This window comes from Ornithorhynchus anatinus, chromosome 20 (genome assembly GCF_004115215.2).
Source record: "Ornithorhynchus anatinus isolate Pmale09 chromosome 20, mOrnAna1.pri.v4, whole genome shotgun sequence".
NCBI classification, from domain to species: Eukaryota; Metazoa; Chordata; class Mammalia; order Monotremata; family Ornithorhynchidae; genus Ornithorhynchus; species Ornithorhynchus anatinus.
Window position 1 is genome coordinate 23,687,355 of NC_041747.1, and position 26,191 is coordinate 23,713,545.

At 44.9% G+C, this 26,191-nt stretch overlaps 1 protein-coding gene across 2 annotated transcripts in view; it reads left to right on the forward strand.

Moving 5' to 3' along the window:
• Positions 1-2,202: 2,202 nt before the first annotated feature.
• MAML2 (mastermind like transcriptional coactivator 2) overlaps positions 2,203-26,191 on the forward strand; it is a 292,052-nt gene continuing 268,063 nt past the window's right edge. Inside the window, exons 1-2 of one of the 2 annotated variants that reach the window (XM_029048321.2) lie at positions 2,203-2,558; positions 3,235-3,843. In XM_029048321.2, the coding sequence (XP_028904154.1) occupies positions 3,340-3,843 (504 nt within the window). In that variant the 5' untranslated portion in view covers positions 2,203-2,558; positions 3,235-3,339. Of the gene's footprint in view, positions 2,559-3,002; positions 3,844-26,191 lie in introns of those variants that run through there. The other variant, XM_029048320.2, reaches the window with a different exon arrangement.

A 26,191-nucleotide genomic window follows, 5' to 3' on the forward strand; every position in this document is an offset into this window, starting at 1 on the left:
TTTACAGATTCATTCATTCAGTCGTACTTACTGACCCCTTACTGTGTGTAGTGCACTGTCCTAAGTGCTTGGGAAAGTACAATGCACACTAAACAGATGAGGAAACGGAGGCAACCAGAAGGGAAGCGGTTAATCCTTTTGTGGTTAGGGAGTGTAATAGACTATTTGGGGAGAGGGGAAAAGGTAGGTAATGTAATTTATTGCATCTGTAATTTTTTTACTGATCTAAATGTTTTCCTCCCCCTCTAAATTTAAAGTTCACTGTGGGCAGGGGATATGTCCACCAACTCTGTTATATTCTACTTTCCCAAGTACTTAGTACAAATGCCCTGCCCACAGTAGTCAGTTGTATTTACTGAGTGCTTACAGTGAACAGAATAGTCTCCTAAGTGCTTGGGAGACTACAATACAGCAAAAAACAGGCATTCTCTTTAGACTGTAAATTCATTGTGGGTCTGGAGAGGCAGACATTAATGAGAAGCAGCATGGCCTAGTAGATAGAACATGGGCCTGGGAGTCAGAAGATCATGGGTTCTAATCCCAGCCCTGCCATTTGTCTGCTGTGTGACCTGGGGTAAGTCACTTCCCTTTTCTGTGTCTCATTTCCTTCCTCTGTAAAATGGGAATTAAGACTGTGAGCCCCAAGTGGAACAGAGACTGTGTCCAATCCAATAATCTTGTTTGCACTCCAGTGCTTAGTACAGTGTCTGGCACATAGTAACCACTTAGAAATACTATTGTTATTATAAGTAAATTACAGATATGGGGCATAAGTGCTCTGGGGCTGGGATGGAGTAAGGACTCAATAAATTTGATGGATTGGAAGAAGTTTGGGAGGAAGACATGGGAAGGGTAAAGGTGGCTCTCCCTTGTACCAGATATGAGTCACCGGATTTTCAGTCCAATTTTAAGATTGTGAGCCCCAGCCCCAGCGCTTAGTACAGTACCTGGTGCACAGTAAGTGTTCAACAAATAACTTATTGTTACGTGGTACAGGGACTGTGTCCAACCTGATCATCTTGCATCTCTCCCACCACTTGAAACTGACTCCCACTTACCAAGTCCCATCATTATTATTTTAGCGCACGGGGGGTAATCTTCAGAGAAGCAGCATGGCATAGAGCATGGCCCTGGGACTCAGAAGGTCATGAGTTCTAATCGTGGCTCCCCACTTATCTGTTCTGTGGTCATGGATGAGTTACTTCGCTTCTCTGGGCCTCCGTTCCCTCATCTGCAAAACGGGGATGGAGATGGTGAGCCCCAAGAGGGACAGGGCCTGCGTCCAACCCGATTGGCTTCTATAAAAACAATGATAATAATGATGATGGTATTTGTTAAGCGCTTACTATGTGCCATAGCACTGTTCTAAGCACTGGGGTAGACCCAAGGTTGTCCCACGTGGGGCTCACAGTCTTAATCCCTATTTTACAGAGAAATGAAGTGAGGTGCGCAAGGTGACCCAACAGATAAGTGGCAGAGTTGGGATTAGAACCCATGACCTCTGCCTCCTACTTTTTCCACTAAACCACCACTGCTTCCACCCCAGCGCTCAGTAGGGTGCTTGGCGCATAGTAAGCGCTTAACCAATATCCCAGTTGATGATATTATCATTATCATCATAGAAGCAGCCTGGCTTAGTGGAAAGAGCCCGGGCTTGGGAGTCAGAGGTCATGGGCTCTATCTAATTCCGGCTCTGCCACTTATCAGTTGTGTGACCTTGGGCCAGTCACTTCACTTCTCTTGTGCCTCAGTGACCTCATCTATAAAACGGGCATTAAGACTGTGAGCCCCACGGGGGACAACCTGATGACCTTGTATCTACCCCAGGGCGTAGACAGTGCTTGGCGCATAGTAAGGGCTTAACAAAAGACCATCATTAGGATGATGAGGAGGATGATTACCTTTCCAACCACAGAGAGGCAGTCTGGTCCCCCGTTGGGCGGCCCGGTGCGGTGGCGGCGGCCTTCCACCAGGGGGCGCATAAAGAGCGCCCTCCTTTCTCCTCCCCCTCCTCCTTCTTCCCTCCTCCCCCTCCTCCCTCTTCCCTCCTCCCCCTCCTCCCTCTTCCCTCCTCCCCTTCCTCCCTCCTCCCCCTCCCTCCTCCCTCCCCAGCCAACTCGCCTGCAGCTTGCTGCCTCTCCCTTTCTCCCTCTTTCTCTTCCCCCTTCCCTCTCTTTCCTCTCTCTCTCTCTCTTCCTCCCCCCCCCTTCCCTGTCTCCCCCGTCTCTGTCTGTCTCTGTCTCTGTGTTTCTCCCACCCCAGCACAATGAAAGCCGGGGTATCTCCGTGACTCTCCCGACCAAGTGAGCCGGTATCGGCCGAGCGGCTAACCGCAGACGAGAAAGAGAAAGGAAAATAGCAGCTACTTTTTTTTCTCTTTTTTTTTGGGGGGGGAGGGGGTGTTTTGTTTGCTTTTCGGGTTTTTTTCTTTTTGGCTCATGTCTAAATCGGGGCCATCCAGGAGACTCACGCTGGATCCGGCCAGCCTCGGGGATGGGACGCGCAAGCCCTGAAAGGCGAGGGGCTGGACACTGTGCGGTGCGCTGGGCTGGAAGTTTGTAAGTTGGACGATCCTTCGGGGCATTTCCTCTCGGAGGAGGCTCTGGGCCATTCTGTCTCTCTTTCCCTCCGGGTGCTGGGGTGGAATCGAGCCGAAGGTGGGGCGGAGAAGCAATGTGCAAAACGATCAGCTCGCCCAAGCGGCCCTAGCTTGTTTTCTTTACGGAAAGGGCAGCCTTGGAAGGAATGAGATTTGGGGAAGGAGAAAGCATGGTCTGAAAATCCGGTGACTGACATTGGACACAAGTAAAGGCCTCCTCCACCCTCCCCAAACCACAATGCGCTTCTAGATCTGTAGAGAATCAGCCCTAAAGGATGATCAGAAGCAACTAGGTGAGGGGGGGTGGCTAAAATTGTCCCTCTGTCCTGCCCTGTCTCTTGTCTCTTTTCTCTTTCTAACTCCCTCTCTTTCCATCTCTAAGGACGGTCCCCCCACCCCCCGCCGGCCCCCTCCGGCCCTCTCCCCCCTAGTTCTGGCGTTAAAGGTCTCGATCCTATTTGCTAAGTCCCCAGTGGCTCTTGTCAGCCTGGTTTTGCAAAATAATAAGAATACTAATTCCTCCCAACTATTTCCAACTTCTCCAGAGCTGTCAAACTCAATTAGAGCAAGTTGTTCGGGTTTGTTTTTTACCTGAACCTCACCAATTGATTGTGATTTTCTTTCTCCCCTCCCAGTTTTTTTAACCCCCACCTCCCCACCTCCCCTTCACCCTTCTGAGTGGCCGTTGGCATCCCCAGCTGGTCCTCGATCCAGACGCAGCCGGCAGTGTGACCAGCCGGATGGGGGACACGGCTCCTCCCCAGGCCCCCGCTGGAGGGTTAGGGGGGACCCCCGGGGCGGGCCTTCTCGGAGGGGGCACGGCCCCCCGAGTGCACAGTGCCATCGTGGAGCGTCTCCGCGCCCGCATCGCCATTTGCCGCCAACACCACCTGAGCTGTGAAGGGCGCTACGAGCGAGGCCGGGCCGAGAGCACCGACCGGGAACGCGAGAGCACTTTGCAGCTGCTCAGCCTCGTGCAGCACGGTCAAGGGGCCAGGAAGGGAGGCAAGCACGCCAAAGCCAACGCCGCTGCCAACCCGGCTCCCGCCCCCGTGGCACCCACCGCTCCGCCGGCGTCGGCCGCGGCCCCGCCACCGCCCCCGGACTACCACCACCATCACCACCAGCAGCAGCAGCACCTGCTCAATAATGGGAGTAGCGGTAGCAGTGGAGCCGTCGACGGGGACCAGCCTCCGCCACCCGCCTCAGCCACCGGGGACCAGAGGAACTCGGCCCTCATCGCGGTAAGCGACCGTCGTCCCCTTCTCCCGTCTCTGCCGGTTGGTTGTCTCTGCCGGTTGAGCCTGCGTTGGAGAAGGGCCGACGGTTAGCCTCGGGATCGGGGCTGCCCGCCCTTCGAGCGTGGAGGGGAACGTGGGGTGTTTGGCAGTGTCTGTCGTCAAGCGGGTGGCCGCCTGCTATGTCTCCTGGGCGTCGCGGGACCTTGTGGGTCCACTGAGCAGAGCCGTGAGGAAAGGAGGGTGGACACGATCCCTGGAGTTCTAGAAGGCCTTGGTTAGCTGAGGGCTCTCTGGAGAGCCACGGTACTAGCTCACAGGTACTGCGCAATCACTGTTGGCCTCACCCCGACACTTCTAGCCTTGCTCCTTCCTCCTTCCTCTTCATTTGAGTGGTCGTAGGCGACACCTAGAGCGAGTAGTAAATCTCCTCAGAGTTCCACCTACTTTTCCCACATGCTCACCCTAACGACGCCCTGAGAATCTACAAAAATGGAACTAGAAAAAGAGGTGAATACAGAATCTCTCCTATTTCCTTGAGGCCTGCTGCCTGGTTTCTTTTAGATCACGCCTGATTTCTTCTCGGCTCCTTTAATTCACTTGGGCTTCTGGTATTGCTGGGTGTCTTGCACAGCCCTGGTCACCTCCTGCGAGCTTGATCGGCTGACCCAGAGGGATAAAGACCCACAGAGATGGACACACACGCACACACACTCTCTCTCTCTCTCTTCACACACATGTACAATAGATCTGCTGTGACCTTTCTTGGAAGTCTCCACCAGTGGTCACTGGGAAGTCAGGCTATCAGGCATGATGACATCCTGGCCTGAGATTTTCTGGCAGATGAAACCTTCAGTTGTGGAGGCAATAATCCTCCAGCCATTGCTATTGGTGCAGGGGTGTCACCTGATCGAAAGCGTGGGAGAAGAATGCCACTGAATAGCTGTCCAGTGTAAGCGATGGTGTCCTGATCCTTCATGCCCCACATGTTCTGCTACTTCTCCGCTTTGCATCGTTTCACAGTGTGTGCCTGAGTCAGTTCCTGGCAGTCTAATGAAAGCCACCGGGCGGAAATGGCCAAGCCAGTCCTAAAGTATTCAGAAAATTCAGTCGAATGGGCGGGAGGGCAAAAGCCGAAACTTGGGAGCCTGACTTTAAAACTGTAATTCCTGAAATAACATTACTTGGTTGCAAGCCACAGGTGACCTCCTTCCACACTTCAATGCCTGGGCTCCATTTAACCATAGCACCCAGCAATCGAATGAAATAGTGTTGGAAAACGTAGCTAAGATGGCCAGTCTTTTCTCCCTCCCCTACTTGCTGTCTCACTCTTCAAGGTGAGGAGCAATAGAAGTTTTGTTGGTGAAAGAGAGGTGGTAGAATTGATCATATTTGTGCACACAACTGCAGTCAAAGTCAGCTAAATGCATTGATTGTGTGTGTGCCCCCTCGCCCCCCAGCAAATTGATAACTAGCCTGTGATTCCACCAAATCTGCTTCTGTTCCCACAGTTCCCTGGTAAATCTTCTGAAGATTAAGGGGGTTACACAGTTAGACTGACACCTCAGTAAAGAGTGAAGTAGAGTAGCTTCTGCCCTTTGTGACAAGAATCTGCTTTTAGAATATACTGGACAGCTTTTAAGATTACAAAAAGGGACCAGAGGCAGAGAGATGTTGAATCACTAACTGTTCTTTTTAATCGGGGAAAATGAACAGTCATCCTGGTTTTCTCTTTCAGTGGTTTGGGATTTGCTGTGAAGCCTGGGAGAAAGGGTTTATGAGCTGTTGTTGGTGTTGAATGCAACTAATTTGCATAGTTGTTTTTCTCTTCTTAATACTGTCCCTTTCCAAATGGCAGAGGCTTGAAAGGAAATGCTAACACCCCTCGGGGGCGGGGAGTGGGGGGAGACATGCAGGACCCTGGAGCTGAAAAAGTTGAAGTGGCACTCTCACATGCTCTCTCCTCCCTGAGTCCTGTTTCCACCGGGATAGGAAGTGTAAAGAGGGAGTACGCCAGCAGAGTGCTGAATGTTGTAAAGTACACATGAAGGTCTTTTATGGGCAAGACCCATATGTGGCCATAAGGGACACTGAGGCTGTGCTATAGGGCCATGGCCAGAAGGTACTTGCCTTGGGAGTTAACCAAAAGGTCGTAGGTTCTAACCCCACCTCTGCTACTTGTCTGCTGTGTGACCCTGGGTATGTCACTTTACTTTTCTGGGTCTCAGTTATCTCATCTTTAAAATGCAGAAGGAGATTGTGAACCCCGTGTGGGATAGGGACTGTGCCCAACCCGTTTTGCTTGTATCCACCTCAGCGCTCACACAGTAAGAGCTTAACAAATACTACAATTATTAGTAGTAATAATAATTATGGAAATTAAGTGTTTACTATGTGCCAACTGCTGTTAATAATAATAATGTTGGTATTTGTTAAGCGCTTACTATGTGCCGAGCACTGTTCTAAGCGCTGGGGTAGACATAGGGGGATCAGGTTGTCCCACGTGGGGCTCACAGTCTTAATCCCCATTTTACAGATGAGGGAACTGAGGCACCGAGAAGTTAAGTGACTTGCCCACAGTCACACAGCCAACAAGTGGCAGAGCTGGGATTCAAACTCATGAGCCCTGACTCCAAAGCCCGTGCTCTTTCCACTGAGCCACGCTGCTTCTCAATAATTATTCTAATAATAATAATAATAATGTTGGTATTTGTTAAGCGCTTACTATGTGCCGAGCACTGTTCTAAGCGCTGGGGTAGACACGGGAATCAGGTTGTCCCATGTGGGGCTCACAGTCTTAATCCCCATTTTGCAGATGAGGTAACTGAGGCACAGAGAAGTGAAGTGACTTGCCCACAGTCACACAGCTGACAAGTGACAGAGCCGGGATTCGAACTCATGACCTCTGACTCCAAAGCCCGTGCTCTTTCCACTGAGCCATGCTGCTTCTCGCTGGAGTAGATACAAGGTAGTCAGCGTAGATGCAGTCCCTGTTCTACACAGGGCTCACAGTCTTAATCCTCATTTTACAGGTGAGGTAACTGAGGCCCAGTGAAGTGATTTGCCCAAGGTCACATAGCAGACATGTGGCAGAGCCTGGGTTAGAGCCCATGACCTTCTGACTCCTAGGCCCGGGCTCTATCCACCAAGCCACACTGCTTTTCTGCATTAGTATTGGTATTACTGGGGGTCTTCACTGCCTATGTTTGGGAGTCATCACCACAGACGCCTCAGCCAGCAGAATTTGGCCTAGAACCCAAGTCTCCCGATTCCCAGAGCAATGCTCTTTTCATGGCACCAACAAACAGCAGGACTCTCCCTACCAATAGTATGGGTACACACCATGACACCTTCCCAAATGATCCCTCCGAGATTCCCATGCAAGCTATTTCGAAAATCAGAGAGTTTCTGAAAGATACAGTTGTTGGGGTGCCTGAAACTCCCTCATGTTTCTCTGTCAGACTTATTGATGTCTTTTGAAATGGGTTCTCCGAAGGGGTTGGTTTTGGGAAATTCCCTCCCTGATCAGCATTCTAAATTTGTTGCTTCATTACTCAGCATCATTCATAAGGATGGTGGTGTAAGTAGGAGCCTGATAACATTGTGTCCAAAGAGGGCCTGGGCCTAGACTTCTGGGTGTGATTCACTGATGATTAAATCTGCATATTTTGCCTCACAGTCAGCTAGGCTGCTTTCTGCTTTTCTCAGAAACTATTAGTTAAAAAATGTTTTACTTAAGATGTGTCAGAATGTGTGGCTTTATCTTGGAGAGAGCTGATTTTTGCAGGGCCTGGAGGGGTTCAACTACATCATCTTTACAGTTGTTTTATTAGTAGTGTACTGGCCAAAATGTCTTAAGCATTTGGAGAAAAGGTAAGAATATTGACCACTGAACAGACACACAAAGTGGGATTTTTCCTTTGGATGGAAAAGTTGTTTTCTAGAAGGTAGGGGAAAAGGGTAGGCTGATTCATGGCTGCCACTTGTTTGTCAATAGGCATACACGGTGCCCCTGGTTTCTTTGAGGGTCTCACTGATTGATAGTCAAGCCAGCTATAATTCTCCTGCTGCTCAGAGCTGGATCCTGCAGCCCAAGTCTTCATTCAAGGCCGATATAATTCCTTGGGAGCTCAGCCTAAGGGAAAGCTATAGGGAGTGGGCCGCTAAAAGGTCTGAAACTGGTCCAGTTGTCAGATAGGTGGGATAACTCCTTAAACTGTAAGCTGACTGTGGGCAGGGAATGTGTCTACCAACTGTTGTATTGTACTCTCCCAAGTGCTTAGTACAGTGCTCTGCGCACACAGTGCTCAATAAATACCACTGATTGATGTAGGAAATTAGCTTATGGAAAAGTATGTTAGACTCTGAAACTATTGCTGGGCAGTAAGGTGATTGGTGATATTCCTAATCCTTCTGCCACGCATATGATAATTCCTCCTATGCATAGGCTAATTTTCCAAGAATACATGTCACTTTCCCTTCCCTGGTTAAGGATCAATAACAATTTTTCCAGGATAGAAATATACAAGTTAAAAGCTGCTCAAATCAAATGAATGAATTATCTCTTTTCAAAGTTTAATCAGTTTCTCAAATTCATAGTTGTCAGGGTAAGAATTTGCTATATGGGAAGTTAAGATTCTCAAAACTCTTAGGTTAATTTAATCGCAGCCATTAAAAATGTATCTGGTGGCTGAAACTCCATGATTTGTGAGAGGCATACTTAAAACAGCTTTCAGTAAAGAGCTTGCATGGTTGTGTACAAATAATTACAAAACCCAAGTGCTGCCACTCCTAGAAATAACAATAACAATAATTTATACACGCAGTATGGGAAAGGTAAATATTTTGCTCCCGATGGTCTAAAACGTTTGTTGTTTGAAAATGTCAAACAGGTCAAGCCATTACTAGAGTTTTGTGGTTACTTTTGTTTGATAATAATCCGATTTCCAACTGATACTGTGGAATTTGAGAGCAGTGTGTAGAACCTTCTGTAGCAAACTGCATGGCAGAGTTTAGGTGGCTGAAGATGTCTGGAGCAAACTTCCTTTGGCGGAGAGTGGTAGGAGGGTTTGCACTGTATGAAGGCAACCATCATTTCCTTAACTGACCTTTTTCTAGTCTCATTCAGAGAACAAGGGGATAGATGAGAATTATTATCTTCAAGGATCTTTCTACCACCTCTTTGAAGAAAAAATAGTTCTAAGATCTCACCTAGGTGAAAGGGTTGAAGCCATGCTAGATTTCAGAATAATCTTTGACATCACAAATTGAGGGGAAACTTGCCTTGGAAACCAGATGGAATACCAATGTCAGTGAGGTCTTCATCCCTCATGTTACACTCCCCAAGCATTTGTCTCCAATGTAGCTCAAGGACTATTTTGCAAAAAGCACCCTTGCCTTTGGAATCTTTTCAGAGGAACGTTGTGGGATTCCCCTGAATCTTAAAGTAGTTTATCTAGAGTCATCCATAGGTTTTAAAAAACAAACAAAAATACACAAAAGACACTAAATGTTACTGCATCTTACTTGTTTTATGGGCAAAAAGCAGTTCCGTTGTAATTTTTTTTTCATCCAGCATACATGTTTTCCCTCCCACCTAGCCTATGAGCCCCACATCTAAGCGTAGGGCAGGGACTGTGTGACCTGATTACCCTGTATCTTTCCCAGCACTTAGCACAGTGCCTGGCAGGGGCTGTACTCTACTCTCCCAAATGCCTGACACATAGTAAATACTTAGATAAATACCACTATTTGGTGAATTGTGACTGGTTTTTGATGGGTGTGAATTGTAACATTCCTCCCCTTCCTGACTATCTTATTTGTGAGCTTAGAAACATTTTAGGGAAAAGACCATCAATTGTAAAGATGTGAAAGAAATAATCTTCAAAATGATTCTTCTGTCTCTTCCTGTACATTTTTTGAATATTCCAGTACTCCATTACTACACTCCAAAGACTAGTGAGTGGTAGACAATAATCATATTTATAGAATGTTTTCTTTGTGCAGAGCACTGTACTAAGTGCTGGGGAGACTGCAACATAATAGAGTTGGTAGACATCTTCCCTGCCCAAAATCACAGTCAATCAATGATATCTTTTTTTAAATGACATTTGTTATGCACATGCTATGGGCCAGGCACTGAACTAAGCACTGGGGTAAATACAAGCTAATCAGGTTGGACATTGCCCTTGTCCCACATGGGGCTCACAGTCTTAATCCCCATTTTACAGATAAGGGAAGTGAGGTAGAGCTAAGTGATTTGCACAAGGTTCCCCAGCAGACAAGTTGTGGAGCTGGGATTAGAACCCAGGTCTTTCTGACTCCCTTACTTTCTGACAGAGTATGCTCTGGCTACTAGGCAAAACTGCTTCACAGTGCTTACTGGGTGCAGAGGACTATACTAAGCACTTGGGAGAGTAGAGTACAGTCCCTGAGATGTCAAGAAGGACCACCATCTCACTTTTCATCCAAGCTTCCGATCACCAATGTTGGGATATCAAATTGGGTGGAACACTTGTCTGACCCAGTAATAGTGTTGCTTATGGCTTTACTTTGGGGTGGCATTTGCTGAACCAATAAAGAAATGATGTGGGCCTTGAGAGTAAAAGTAGAAGTGGCTCCCTGCACCAGATTATTTACAACCCGGCTCTAAGTGGGTTACCAAGGTGGACGGTCCTTCACTGGCGATCTTAAAAATAGGATAGAATCATATCTGCTGTAATGAGTTGTGTGGAGTAAAGCAGAAAACCAGAGTAGTTGTGGTAATTTCATTTATGGCAAGGCTAATGGATTAGACCTGGTTTATGCCTCACTCAAATTCCCAACTAAACTGGGTCAACTGCGATTTGGAGTGAAGCACAAAACAGCAATCAATTACAGAATCAACAGTACAAGATTGCAATGTAAAGCAAAGTAGCTAGAGGCGGCCTAGGCTTTATTTACAAATCCCTGATTAGCTGGCTCTTGGGACTTTCAAGCCCTCAAATTCCATGATGCTGTAATATGGAGTGTAGCGTGCTTAGTTGGAGAAGAGAGGGATGACAGCTTTCTTTGTGTATGGAGGGGGTTTTTGGGTGGAGAAATGTGGACTAATGACCCTGAAAGTGGAGCAAGTGGAAATGGAGCTTTCAGATGGCCCAGAAAGAATTGCTTGACTCTCATGGTGATGAAACAGTGGAGTGCATTGCCAGGGGAGGCAGTGGAATCTGTCCAAAAAGGCTCATTTTCTTACCTTCCATTCTCCCATCTTCCAAAAGCAAGGTGATGGATCAAATGATCTTTTGACTCTACTAGTTTGATTGTCTATTTTAGGTCTCTCCCAAGTTTTCCTGGAGAGCTAAGAGTTGTTAGTTTTTTGATGATAACCTACTCTCCTTACGTCGGTCTCATCTATCTCATTCCTGACCCTTTTGCCCATGTTCTTCCTCAGGCCTGGAACTTCCAACCCTTTCATATCTCACAGTCCATCACCCTCCCCACCTTCAAACCATCCTAAAATCCTACCCCTTCCAAGAGGCCTTTCCAGACTAAGCCTGCTTGGGCAAGTCACTTAACTTCTTTGACCCTCAGTTTCCTCATGTGTTAAATGGGGTTTAAAACCCACTCCATTCTAGTTAGATTGCAGGCCACCCAGGGCACAAGCCAGGAAGGCCTCTTGATATTCTTGAGAACTAAGGCCTAGCATGTCAGACAAGTGCCATTTGACCCTCAGCTCTTCACTGAGGAACATGTTGACATGACTAGCTTGTCAACTCCTTGTGGTAAGGATCCTGTCTACCAGCTAGGGCATTCTTTCAAGTGCTTAGTACAGTGTTTGGCCACAGTAAATTCATTCATTCATTCAATAGTATTTATTGAGTGCTTACTATGTGCAAAGCACTGTACTAAGCACTTGGAATGTAAATGCTCAATAAATAATTTTGGTCAGTGATAACTTCAATCTTTGTTCAGACCTAGGAAGTGGTCCTCATCCTTGTGTCATTTCATCTCTTAGAATTTCATGACACACTTCTTTCCGGAGGAAATCTGGCAAATCTTCAAAGCACTGGAAGGCTTTGATCTGATAAGTTTTAATAATTGGTAAACCGTGCCTTTGAAAAAGCAAAGGGATTTTCAATCAACAGTATTTAGTGAGCTCCTGCTGTGTGCAGAGCACTTCCCTGAGTGCTTGGGGAAGTACAAGAGATGGATTAAAATGATCCCTGCCCTCAAGGAGTTTATCATCTAATGGGGGCTTTGGGACTTTAATGGTGTTTCTGGCAAGGAGGCCAGTATGTTAGAAACAGTAGTTTTCTATTTAAACCAGTCACCTTCCCACCCAGAAGAAAGTTTCATACAAAATACTTTCTTTTTGGAGGGTATTTTTAGCTTGTTAGAAAAAATCCTTGAAGAGAAGTCAGCCGCCTTTCCACTAAAAAATAATTTAAAACTGTAAGAGATGCAAGTGTTTCAGATTTACCTGGAACCCTCCAATCATTTCTTGGAATTCAAATTCAGTGGAAGGAGGAAAATTGTTTAAAAGAACAGAGTTCAGCTTCAAGTTCTCTAAAAAGTGCTTATCAGGTATGAAATAAACAATTAGATTTGGGTTCTTTTTGACTATTAATGACATGTGTGCTTTTCAGAAAATTTCTTTAACCAAAAACCTCCCTAACTCGGTAATGACTTAGTGGTAAAAACATTATAATCACTTTCTTAGAGTCAGGGTAACCCAGGGTGAAGAAAAGGCTTAGTGAATACAGTTCCCACTGTGTCTTCTGAATGACTATTTAAAGGCTTTGCTATTCATTTCCAGGGTCTAGATTATTCAAAAATCATAACCTTTTGGGAATATCTTTGAAATCTTCTTTTTGTATGCCATGGGATACTGATGTTTACAGTTAAGATGATGCTGTGTTGACCAATGTGTCACATGATTTTAGAGAAAAAGGGGAAAATATGCTCTGTTGAGGGAATGCCCCAGTTTGTCATGGTAAAGTTTTCCAGAACTGCAGAACTGGAGGGGTAAACTCAGGACCAGCTACAGGCAGTAAACTAGCAAAGCAGTGTGGCCTAGTGGAAAGAGCACAGGACTGGGTTCTAATTCTAACTCCGCCACTTGTCTGCTGTGTGACCTTGGGCAAGTCGCTTCACTTCTTCTGTGCCTCAGTTCCCTCATTTGCAAAATGGGGATTCAATACCTGTTATCCCTCCTATTTAGATTGGGAGCCCCTTGTGGAGCCTGATTATCTTGTACCTACCCTAGTGCTTAGTGCAGTGCTTGGCACATGGTAAGCACTTATCAAATGCCACTATTACTATTAATGAGAGTGGTGTTTTGGAGCATATTTTGTGTGTGGTGGTGGGATGGGGGGGAGAGGTAATTAACTGCTGTGGGAACAGTGGTGAAAAATATGAAAGCATCCATCCGTTGGATGTGGTGCCTGTCTGTATAGGAGTGGTGAGGGGAGGGGATGCAATGGCTCCGGTTTAGGGTGTGAGAGAGTGTGGGGTCAGAAATCACCCAGAGAAGTATTCTAGGTTTGGCTGTTTGGACGTCATTATGATATGCAGCATGGCATATTGATATCATACGAACCTGAAGGAGGTGGCCATTTTCCCTTGCCCCAAATAGGCCAGATGTCTGAGACCGATCCTGGATAAAGCTAAAACAGAGAGGGTAGGGTGGGCAGAGATTTCGGTTGTTATGTTAGGGGCAGGACCTTGTAGAAAGCCCACTCAAGGCTCCCCTCTCTGTAGGAATTGTACAGCTGCCACCGCCTCCCCTCCCCCCTTAGGAATTGTATACAGAAGGGTTGAAAGAAGTGGTTTTTAAGGGGGTGGGAGCTGTTCTGAGTCTTATCTCTTGTAAATTCTGAATGCTGACCCAATGAATAACAACCAATCCAAGCTCAGATAATGCGATCCACCTCCTAATTCTGCCTTTAAGGGAGAATTTCCGACTACTTTTTTCTGAGGAAGTTTACACCTCAGAGATTTAGCCACCTTCAATGTTGGGGTATGTGGGTCTTAGAAATCCATAACTGCCATGAACTAACTCTCTCTTTCTCTCGCGCGCGTGCTCTGTCTCGTCTTTTGTACAATGCAGCATATGTTGCTGGAACTCAACAAAGAATAAATAACAACAAGGTGGAAGCCTGATTGTATTGTATTTCAACTCCTGGGGGCTGGAGTTCCTTGTTGCTTGCAACTTCCCAGATACACATCATGTGTGGTGCTTCACCAGCAATAAAAAGGAGCATTTCAGAGATCAGAAGAAGGGAGCGAGGACAGGGGGATACTGTAGAGGGGTTTAGGTTACAAATCCATCAGTGGTATTTATCACTTAGGGTGTGCCGAGCACTGTACCAAGAGCTTGGGAAAGTCCATTACAACAGAGTTGGTAGACATGATCTCTGCCCACAATGAGCTTACCGTCCAGGTTACTATTCCCCTTTTCTCTCTCTCATTTATTTTTTCTTTCTCCACTCACTCACTCTGTCCCTTTACTCCTCCCTCCCTCCTTCTCTCCCTCCCAGGAGTTCTGCCAGGCAGCTGTTTGGAGTACTATAGTTCCTGCAGTCTCAAGACAGGACTTGACACAAAAGCATTTCAGTCTTGTGTCATCATCTCTCTGAGTTCATTATCAGAAGGCACAGACACTATGCCTTTCACCCTTCTTGAGAGAAAAGTACTCAGGTCACATTGATTTCGTTTTTTTTCCTGGTCCTTCTCTTCTCCTGCCCCTTTCCCTCTTCCCTGGTTCCTCCTCCTCCGTCTGTGGCATCTAATCTTATCCCATCTCATTTCCTTTCTTCACCCCACATATACAGTATTTATATTGTTCTTCTCTGACGCCTCACTCTGCTGCCCTCTGCTCTCTCTCCTGGGATTCTCCTATTCTCTCTTCTCTCAAGACGTTCTCTTGTTGCTATCAAACTTCGTCACATATACTCTCACCAACAATCTAAAGCAACAGACTCCACCCCATTATGGCCTAGTGGAGAGAAAGTGGATCTGGGAGTCAGAGGACTTGGGTTCTAATCCCGGCCCTGCCACTTGCTTGCTGTGTGACCTTGGGCAGGTCAATTAAACTGCGTGTCGTGGTTTCGTAATCTCTAAAATGGGGATTAATGTTCTGTTCTCCCTTCCACTTAGCCTGGGAGGTTAGTGTGGGGTAGGGACAGTGTCTGCCACGATTATCTCATGTCTTCCCCAGGACTTAGTACATTGCTTGACTCATAGTAAAGGCTTAACAAATACCACAGTCATTATTATTAGATGTCCAGAATCCACCTGCCTTCTTCATGTGACCCTTCACCTGCTAAAGTGGCCTCTCCAGAAGGGTTGTTTAAGCACCAACCAGACGAATGGGACTCTGTTATATTGCTTCCATGTAATGAACATTACAACTGAGAAGCAGCATGGCTTAATGGAAAGAGCAGAGGTTTGGGAGTCAGAGGTCGTGGGTTCTACTCCCGGCTCTGCTACGTATCAGCTGTGTGACTTTGGGCAGGTCACTTAACTTCCCTGAGCCTCAGTTACCTCATCTGTAAAATGGGCATGAAGACTGTGAGCCCCATGTGGGATAACCTAATTACTTTGTATCTACTCCAGCGCTTGGCACATACATCTTAACAAATGCCATCATTATTATTATCTTCTAGATCATGGTGGAGGTTGTATTTTAGCAAATACCACAAACTTGGGCGGGCAAAAAAAATCTCATTTGGTTTTAGAACAAAAGTTTTATTTCATTATTAAATATTGCATTATCTAAAGTTTTCTCTCTGATACCTCCCAGTCTGTTTTTTTAAAAAAGGCAGACTGTCCAGTTCTAATAGTGAACTTAGACATACCAGGCTCAAACTTGTTGAAGATGAAAAGGAGAAATGTATTTGTCATATTACATAGTCCTTCTTATGGAGTCCTGACTACTCTGCACCCCAGCATTGGAGAAGCAGCATTTAAATTGGGAAGATGTAAAATCTGGCCCCATCAAGACCAAATCTGCTCTCTATTGAGAGTTCAGAAGAGTGGAGAGGAGAGGAGGCATGCTGGAACATTGGAGGGCTGAGGGAAGGAGTTCTAATCACTGTTTTCTCACTAAAGGAAGCCTCCTCTGGGTTTTCAAGGCATCTTCCCCCTTCCCTTGTACTCCGTAACTCCAAACAGTCATCAGGTCTGGTCTGTGACTTATTGTTCTTAAAAAAGGCTTCTGGATCCCCTCCCTGTAAACCCACCCAACTCTGTTCAACCCCTACTCCCGGCCAGTAGCATGGTGGGCCCAGTACATTGCCGATAGTAGTTGAAACAGTAAATAGTTACAAGGGTGTTGATATGATTTTTAAGTTATCTAGAGTGGATTGTCAGCTCTGCCTCCCACGACAAGGCTAAGTTGTCCCCATTGATGACACCAGCTGCTTTCTAGGGAAATGGGGGGAATAGAAAAGTCCTTCTTTATTTCCTGGAGGGTCACACTTAGCCGCCCAGATTTTCAGTGGTTCATATCTCAGTGGGCTGGAGAGAGGATAGTGAAATCTTATTGTGGAGAGAGCCCCTGATCATGACACAGAGAAACTGACCCTTTTTTCCCTGCAACTCTTTTTGGTTACTGAGATCATCACCCTGATCCATATTTGGATGCAAATAACCGAAGTTCTTCTGGGCGGGTAGATTTTGCATTCTGGATGTTGTCTTGGGGATTTTGAGCACTCTGGAATTCTTGTCTCTGCCAGGAATCTAGCAAGAGCAGGTCAGAATATAAACTATAACCCAAAGCAACCATCACCCTTATGGCATTGGAGTTGGGTATCTCTTATTAATAGTAGTAATTGTGGTATTTGTTAAGCACTGTATGCGAGGAACTGTACTAAGCTCTGGAGTGGATACAGTGTAATCTGGTTGGACACAGTCCCTGTCCCACATAGGGCTCACAGTCTTAATCATCCATTTTACAGATGGGGTAACTGAGGGCCCCCCCCCCCCCCCCAGTGAAGTGACTTGCCCAAGATCACACAGTAGACAAGTTGCAGAGCTGAGATTAGAACCCAGATCCTTCTGACTCCCAGGCCCGGGATCTATCCACGAGGTCACGCTTTGGGCTCCTCAGAGGTGTGTTCGCCCCCCTAGAGAAGACTCAGAGTCTGTTGCTGCACATTTAGATAACCTACTACATCACCAGGCACTTATGGATTCCCAGGAAAAAATCATTTAAAGGTAGAAAGTCCTTTGTCCACGGTCCTATTCAGGGACTGGTGAAGGCCCTGACAGTCCTCTGTGGTCAGAGGTTGCCCCCTCCACTTTTCCTGCATCTTCCTGATCCTGCCAGGGCTACCATTCAGCCCAGGATGGTGTATGATGTGGGTCAGGGAGGAAGCAGTGTTGGTGGGAAGACTCCAGATTGCCATTTGGAGAAGTGATGAAGGCTGGGGGTCAGTGCTGTTAAGGTGGCTGCAGGGCATCCCCCAGAAAGGTGATGGAAAAGTGATGGAGACTGGGGGGGCGGGGAAAGGGTGGTACTTTTTGGGGTGACTACAGAGAATCAGCTTGGCACTGCATTGGTCCCTGGCACTCTAGACTTGTAAGGTCATTGTGGGCAGGGAATGTGTCTCTTTATTGTATTGTACTCTCCCAAACAGTTAAATAGTGCACTGGTTTGCACATAGTAAGTGCTCAATAAATGTGATTGAATGAACTTTGCCAAGCAGGGGCATCTGGGTGAATTTTTACCTTGAATTTTCATCCCCTCGTTCCTGGCACTGATCAGGAGGAGTGAATAGTCTAAGCATAGTTAAAGATAATGCTCTGTCATCCCACCCATTTTTTCATCCTAATTTTATCTCCCCCTCTGCCATGCCTCTAAGCCCTCTATCATTTCTGTTCTTTCCTCTGATTGTTGCAAGCAGGAATGTTGTTGCTAGCCCTGTTTTTTAGACCAGCAGCTATTGTTTGATCTGAGTCGGTCATTGTTGGAGAGAATGTCTGATGGCAGCTCGATTGATGCTTCGAGATCCAAGGAGTCACTCATGTAACCTCTGGCTGGAGCCACTAGACCAGAAGGTTTCTGTAGCCCTCGGATCAGTTTAATCTATTTTGTGGAATCGAGGATGAAAGGTTTGGGGTACAGAAGGCCTTAATTTTTCCCATTCACAGCGCTTTTCTCTTTTGGGTTTTTCGGGAAGACAAACTAGCCTGAAGTAGCTTCTTCCTTCTACTTTGTGACTTAGCTCTGAGCCAAAGTCAGCCTGCTGTGTTTTCTTGTGGTCTATTTCTACCTTATTTTGAAGTCTACCAACCACCGCGTCCCTTTCTTTTTCCTCTAATGCAGAATTTATGTCCATCTGTCAAGTTTTTTTTTTCTTAGGCTAAAACTTGGATTAGAACATTATTCATAAGTGTTTCATGGGGACCCTTTTAATTATTAGCAATTCTATTAAGACTTCTGTAGTGCATTCTCTGACTTTGGACTATCTGTAGCTTTACTTGTAAAAACTTTAACTTGGTTGTCCAAGTTTGCTTTGACTTAGAGCTTTTTCTTAAAGACACTTAAGACCACTGAAGGTGGTTTTAGTTGTTGAAAGTTAAATTTTTTTTTAAATGACAGGTTTAAGTAACTTTTTTTTTCCACCATCAAATGCAAAAACCAAGCTTGATTTCCGAAATACAATTCGGTATTTAGATACTTCATCTTACTGAAAACCATTTGAAAACACCAAAGCTATTTTACTTTGAAAGCATCTATCAAACGTGTGTCGACACTACATTTCATAGGAACTTTTGCCTAACATATTTATTTAAATTATAGACCAGAATAGCTCAAAGGAAGTCATTCCAGCCTCCTGAGTAAATAGTGTATGCTTTTAAAAGTTCCATATTTAGAAGGAAAAACTTTCTATATGCATATTTATCATGCATTCCAAAATCTAGGAACTTCATTACTGCGACTGTGGAATATAAAGTCAATAACACATGATCAGGAAACTCCTTCTATAGATTTTTGGGTCAATACTTCAGAAAGATATACTTTTTGTGGCCTAAATATTGAAATGCTTTTAGAAGCGGTATCCTAAGGCCTGTATAGCTTCTCTTGTCAGAAAGGAATTTAATGAAAAGTACTCTTTTTTTGAAGTGCTAGCACTAGAACCAGCAGTTTTGTATCAGCAGTGGAGGGAGTTTATGGCACTAAATGAAAGTTGGTAAATTGTGATGGCCTTCAACATTCACACTTGTAGACAAGGATCAGTATGTAGGAAGTTTTATAACTGGCAAAATGACCATGGAATTTGTTGTGTTCAGTGATAATGATTGTAGCTTTTAAGTGCTTACTATTCAGTCAGTCGTATTTATTGAGCGCTTACTGTGTGCAGATCACCTTACTTAGAGCTTGGGATAGTACACTACAGCACAAACAGACACATTCCCTGCCCACAATGAGCTTCACTGTGTTCCATGCACTGTGAAAAGCACTGGGCTAGATACAAAGTAATCAGGTCAGCCACATTTCTCTGTCCCTCATAGCACTGACAGTCTGAAGAGAGAGAGAGCAGGTATTAAACTCCCATTTTACAGATGAGGAAACCGAGGCACAGAGAAGGTAAATGGCTTGCCCCCAAATAGTGATTTTTTTTTCTATTTTTTCTTAGGAACATGTAGAAGCCTACCTGTTGTTCTCTGTGAGAAAATAAATTTTCCTCGTGTGTTTTCAGGGAGAGTTTTGACATTCATGAGTTGGCAAAGTCATAGACCTGGGTTCTAAATCTCAGCTTGACCACTTGTCTGCTGTGTGATCTTGGGCAAGTCACTTAACTTTTCTGGGCCTCAGTTACTTCATCTGTGAAATGGGAGTAAAACTGCGATCCCCATGTGGGACATGGACTGTGAGGAAGGCAGCCACTCTAAGGAAAAGACAGCTCCCGAGGCCTGCCTTTTTACCAGTGTTAGAGGGGACAGAACCAGTGAAGACTTGCAAAAAGAAAAATCTAGTCTTGTCACTTTGTAGCTGGAAGATATTTTGTGACCATGGTCTTTGCATATGTTGGCAGTCTAAAATGACCTTTCCTAAAATTATTTTTACTCCTTCTGCTGTGCTATGGACAGGGGGCTACTGCCAAGTGAAGGACAGATGTATGCTGTGAGAATTGAAAACTGTCTTCCACATATTTTAGTCCCGCCCATCTTTTTCCTTTCAGAAGATGCTCTCATTTTGCTTTGTCACTAATATATTCCCCATTGCCAATCTTCTTGCTTCAGCTTGTCTTTTATATGGTGCTTCTAGTGTTGTCACCTTTCATTGAACTTTTTTGTTCCAGTGACCATGTACTAACTCAAACTAGTGTTTTTTTGGGTGGCAAGAAATCCAGAAGGGTGGGGGAACCCCAACCCTACAGTAATGCAACAATGAGTTTAAGAATTTAAATGCACTGAAGTCAGGAAATTCAAAAGATAATGTCTCCATGGCAACAGAAGGGGAAAAAGTCAAACACTACCAACCCCACAGCAACAAACTCTCCACCCCCTCCCACTGTGAGATCTGTTCTCTGAGATGCTAGTTATGCATGGAACCCCCTTCACAGAGACTCCACTGTTCTGTTCTCCAGCTGCCAAATTGTCCTTGCTTTACACCCTTAGGCTGTCTTAAGAGCTGTGAAGTAGTCTCTTCTTACCCCCTCGCCCCTCCACCAACCTCTACCCCAGCCAGCCACGGAAACCTGCTTTACAAGCAGCAGAGCTGGGATTAGAATCCAGGTCCTCAGATTCCCAGGTCCCTGTGCTGTTCCCCTTATAGAGTTCTACTTTTCTAGTACTTCAGTCCTTAGGTGGAGTGGATGTGCTGAGATGGGAGTTGGGGATATCAGGTTGGGAGAAAAAAAATCAGTTTGCTAAGACCTCCCGGAGGTGATGGGATTTCTGAAGGGGGAGGGAGTTCCAGGTTGAAGGCAGAGCATGAGCAAAAGTTTGGCAGTGGGAGGAACAAGAATGAGATACAGTGCCTGGTTAGTCCTCATCTGTCGGAGACACCCAGATAAGTCTCAGAGCAGCAGCATGGCCTCGTGAAAACAGCACAGGCCTGGGAATTGGTGCACCTGTGTTCTGATCCTGGCTTTGCCACTTGTCTGGTGCGTGACATTGGGCATGTCTTAACTTAACTTCTCTGGGCTTCAGTTTCCTCACTTGTAAAATGACGATTCAATCCTATTCCCTCCTACTTAAACTGTGAGCCCCGGTATGGTACAAGGAATATATCAGACCTGATTATCTTGTACCTATTACAGTGCTGGGCACATAGTAAGCGCTTGACAAATATCATTATTCCTGATATTCAGGTAGGGACACTTAGCGCCTATGTGCTTCTTACAGTGTTGTCAGCAAACATCCTGAGGTACCTCTGACCCATCACTAATAAGATGTGCTCATCATTAATGGGTGTATAAATAAGCCATCAATACCTTATCGGTTCATTCATTCAATCTTATTTATTCAACACTTACTGTGTGTAGAACACTATACTAAGCACTTGGGAAGTTCAATTCAGCAGCAAAGGTTCAAACCAGTGGTCCATCTGTTCCAGTATTCTGTCACCACCATGGGCAACAGGATGCTGAGAGGAACAGTATCCATCCTAATGAATGTGAATCCAAGATCCCTCCATTTTTTTTTCCCTCTTCTACATCCTTGCCTTGCCCCTTTAGTAGTTCCCAGTGGTGATAGGTTTTACCTTGTGGGAAGTCAGAGAATAAAATTATCTCATCTTCTCCATTCTTTCCTTGGATCTACCAATTCTCTTTGACATACCCAACTTTCTGTGGTGATGAATGAGGCCCACAGAATAGGCCTGTCCACCTACAGAACCCAGAGAAAGCAGTTTCAGGGGCTAGGGGCAGGGGCAGGCTGTGGAGGAGAAACCTGAGGGATCCAACTTTCAGAACCCAAGTCTTGTCACTGCTAGCTATAGATGTTCATCTCTGATTGTATTTTATGTCCAAACAAACCCAGAGTAGTGTTGGCTTTCCTGGGAAGAAGGAGGTTTGGGAAAGAGGCGAGAGCACTGAGATGCAGGATATTACAGGGAGCAGGCAAGTGGTGGAGTCAGGATTGGAACCCATGTCCTCTGACTCCCAAGTCTTTGCACTAGGCTGTGCTGTTGACACCCAGACCTGTGCTTCCTCCACTAGGCCACACTGTTGACTCCTAGGTCTATATTCTCTATACAAGGCCACAATGCTTCATTCATTCAATTATATTTATTGAGTGCTTACTGTGTGCAGAGCACTCTACTAAGCACTTGGAAAGTACAATTTGGCAACAGAGAGAGACAATCCCTACCCAACAATGGGCTCACAGTCTAGAAGGGGGGAGACAGACAACAAAACAAGAAGACAGGCATCAGCATCTATCTACTTCTTTCTTTCTCATATCTCTAGATTATTTTAATGTCTGTCTCCCACTCACCACCCCAACTAGATTGAAAGCTCTTTGAGGGCAAGGACCATGTCTCCTAACTCTACTGAACTTTCCCAAATGGGGCACAGAGTGAGTGATCAACAAATATTATTGATTGATCAACTGTGCAGTGGATTAATTGAAGAGCTATCCAGGCATTTTCCCAAAGGAACATATGTTTCCATTTTCAAGTTTGAAAAGACAAAAGGCACAATGGAATGAGGTGGCGTCAAAGAAGCGTTTCATTTCTCTTCATTATTCAACTGCATTCACTTGGGCACTCTGCTTTTTTCAAAAAGTTTGAAAAAACTTTAGCTGAATAGAATGGTGATTTTCTCCCTTATACAGTTTGCAATACTTTGAGGTCTTGTAAATACCAGACTCTCAGCTCTTGTTAAAGCACTAGGCCTCTATTCTGCAGGCCTGGCCCCAGGTTGTTGTCTATTACCATTAAGCAACTGCTTTAGCCTCTCTCTCTCTTTTTTTTTTCTTCTGGTATTTAAGCGCTGATGTGACAGGCACTGTACTAACAGCTGGGGTAGAATCCAGTGAATCAGTTTGGACATAATCCATGGCCCACTTTACAGGTGAGGTAACTGAAGTACAGAGAAATTAAGTGACTTGCCCAAGCTCACACAGCCAACAAGTGGAGTTGTGTTTAGAACTCAATAGCCTGACTTTCAGGCCTGTGCTTTTTCCACTGGGCCATGCTGTTTCTCTCTTGAAATGGAGAGCCACAAAGGGAAAAGAAAAATTACCTAGAGGTAGAAGGATCAAGTGTTTTTCAATCAAGGATACAAAAATGAGGCAGCATGTCAGCTGTTGCCATGACGTGTAGTTGAGCTCTTTAACTTATGACTTTAGTTCACTTAGATTAACACGGTTTCATACGATACCTAATTAGAAGAAAATACTTATTAATGAATGAGATATCCACCTCTGTTCTGGTTTAAGTGTCACACACAGCCTTTGAAGAATGGGTTCACTGCTAGTCTCCTTGTCTCCCCACACAGAAAGTATCACTTGAGCCACTGGGGTGATTACAGTGTGTGAAAATCCCTCCAACAAACATCTCTGTCTGACTGCTACTTGAACAACTTTGAATTTTGGCATATTGACCCATAACTACAGTTCATTTACTTCCTTTACAAGAGAGCCTGCAGGATATTTGAAAGATGCTGTAGCCAGGCTGCCGCTATTGTAACTTTGTAATTAAATAATTGCATTAATATGTCACTCTTCATTAACCTTGGATCTGCACAGCCAATGTTCCTCTCCTTGCCTTCCACTCCCTGCCTTCCCTCTTTCTTTGATGTCTGCATTTCTCTATGTGTTTAATTTGTGAAACATTCAGCACCAGGAAAAATAACACTAAGCACCTTTTTTAATGGTCTTTGTTAATAATAATAATAATAATAATAATAATAATGGTGGTATTTGTTAAGAGCTTACTATGCACAAAGCACTGTTCTAAGTGCTGTGGGGATACAAGGTGATCAGGTTGTCCCATGTGGGACTCACAGTTTTAATCATTTTAATCCCCATTTTACAGATGAGGTAAGCGCTTCCTATTTGCCAGGCAATGCACTGGGCAAGATAGAAGCTACTCAAGTTGGACACAATCCATGTCCTGCATGGGGCTCACAGTTTTAAGCCCCATTTTACAGAGCATGGGCCTGGGAGTCAGAAGAACCTGACAGAAGAACTGTCCCCGTTCCATCACTTGAATGCTTTGTGGCCTTGGGTCACTTAAGTCACTTAATGGTCTGTGCCTCAGTTATCTGTAAAATGAGCATTAAAACTGGGAACCCCTTGTTGGCCATGGACTGTTTCAACCAATTGTATTTATTGAGCCCTTAATATGTGCAGGGTGCTGTCCTAAACCCTTGGAGAGTGTAATACAACAATTAGCACATAATGAGCTTTCAATCTAGAAGAGGGGACAGTTATTAATATGAATACATAAGGAATTTATAATTTGATTCAAAGATATGTACATAAGTGCTGTGGGGCTAGGGAGAATATCAAGTGTCCAAAGGTCACATAGTGGCTGGCACATAATAGGTCATTAAAAAAAATCCTCACACTTCTCTCCTAAACATTATGATTTCCTGGGATTGTCTTTGTTGGGATGACATTGTGGTCAGTTGGTACAGGGGAAGTTCAATATTGACTACTCCATCTACAAGGGAGGAGAGGCAGCCTGCTGGGCCTGGGCAGAATATTGTAATAATAATAATTACGGCATTTAAGTATTCACTGTGTGCCAGGCACTGTTCTAAGCACTGGAGTTAGATACTAGGTAATGGGGTTGGACACAGACCCTGTCCTACATGGGACTCACAATCTTAACCCCTGTTTTACAGATGAGGGAACTGAGACAGTGCTTAGAACAGTGACTTGTGCACAATAAGCACTTAAATGCCACTGCTATTATTATCGTTAGGAATCATTTCTTCATCTTCTGTTGTATGCAGTCAAGCCTTCAGTGCAGTACTCTTTACTAGACAGTAAGCTTCTTGAGGGCTGACTTGCTACAACTTGAACTTCCTGGGCAAAATAATTTGGTTCAAGTACTGTATCCAAGAAGCCACAATATATGAATAGGATTAGGGATTTTGGTGTTTTTTTTCCACGATTCTACAATCCCCACTTTATGTGCCACAAGAAGATAGCTGGAAAGATGATTTAAGGAATTTCATGCTTTTGATTGTTTTAGGTCACGTTGAGGTGAAATTTAATGTCTACTATGTCATTCCTGAGGTAACTAAATTTTGATAGGTAGTATAAACTGCTAAACTCTGTTAATCCTTAAAAAAAAAACCCAAAACTGCCCCTTGTGTCACCTTCAGTTTTGTCATTTTCATATCCTGGGTAATAAATTCATGGAAAAATTAAAATGGGACTTGAAGTCTCTGAGCCCCATGTGGGACAGGGATGACTGTGTCCAACCTGATGACATGTATTTACCTCAGTACTTAGAACAGTGTTTGGTGCAATAGTAAATTCTAAACAAGCACCATAATCACTGTGTTCTCCTGGTCTCAATCAATAACAGTATTTGAGTACTTACTGCGTGCAGATGATGGTACTAAGAGCCTGTATTACCCAGAGAAACCACTTTTGTAGTTTAAACTTCTCTTCCAGTTAACACAAAGGCTTTCTATAACATTTCACTTTCATTGGGGACTAAAACCCTCTTATACCATTCCAATCTCAAATAAGGCATTGATTTTTGAAAAGCCTAAGGAGCAAGTTGTTGCAAGCTCCCGGTTCGGTTCGTACCAACCAGGACCTTCCTGGATCGGGGGAGCCTCGGTGACAAGTAGTTGAAGGCAAACCACACCTCTGATCACCAAGGTTACTGTGAAGAGTTTTTTTACTTAGTTTTACCAACGTACAAGGGAGTGACATATAGAAACATACACTCACTCACTCCACCCCTTAAGGATCCAATACCAGACTGTGGCCAGAGGAGCCCTTTCTGCCAGTGCTTCTTTCTGCTTCCAAGTGCTGCTGCTCTCTTCATGCTTCTGCTCCTCCGCAGGTGCTCCCTTGCAATTCAGGCATGGTGGCTGTGGCTCTAAGTGGCAGTCATTGACTGGTCAAGTGCTTATTCTGGTACTTAAACCTCAGAAGGCACTTTAAAAAAAAAAATGTAAGCGCTTACTACATACCAGCACTGTACTCCCTCCACTAGGCCCTGCTGCACTTAACCGACTGACTGATTGCCATCTGTTGCCATACCATTTATTCTGTAGGCACAAAAATACTTATAGTAGCTTTAAGTGGAGAGGGTCTTTTTAATCACCTTAATTAGAGGAGCTCTGTTTTCATGGCCTACTGAAATGATCGTGACATTTCATATCCCCAAATGAGGTCGTCAGATCCATTTTGTTACTCATTATTTCAGTGGGTGTTCAAAAGCCCTCAA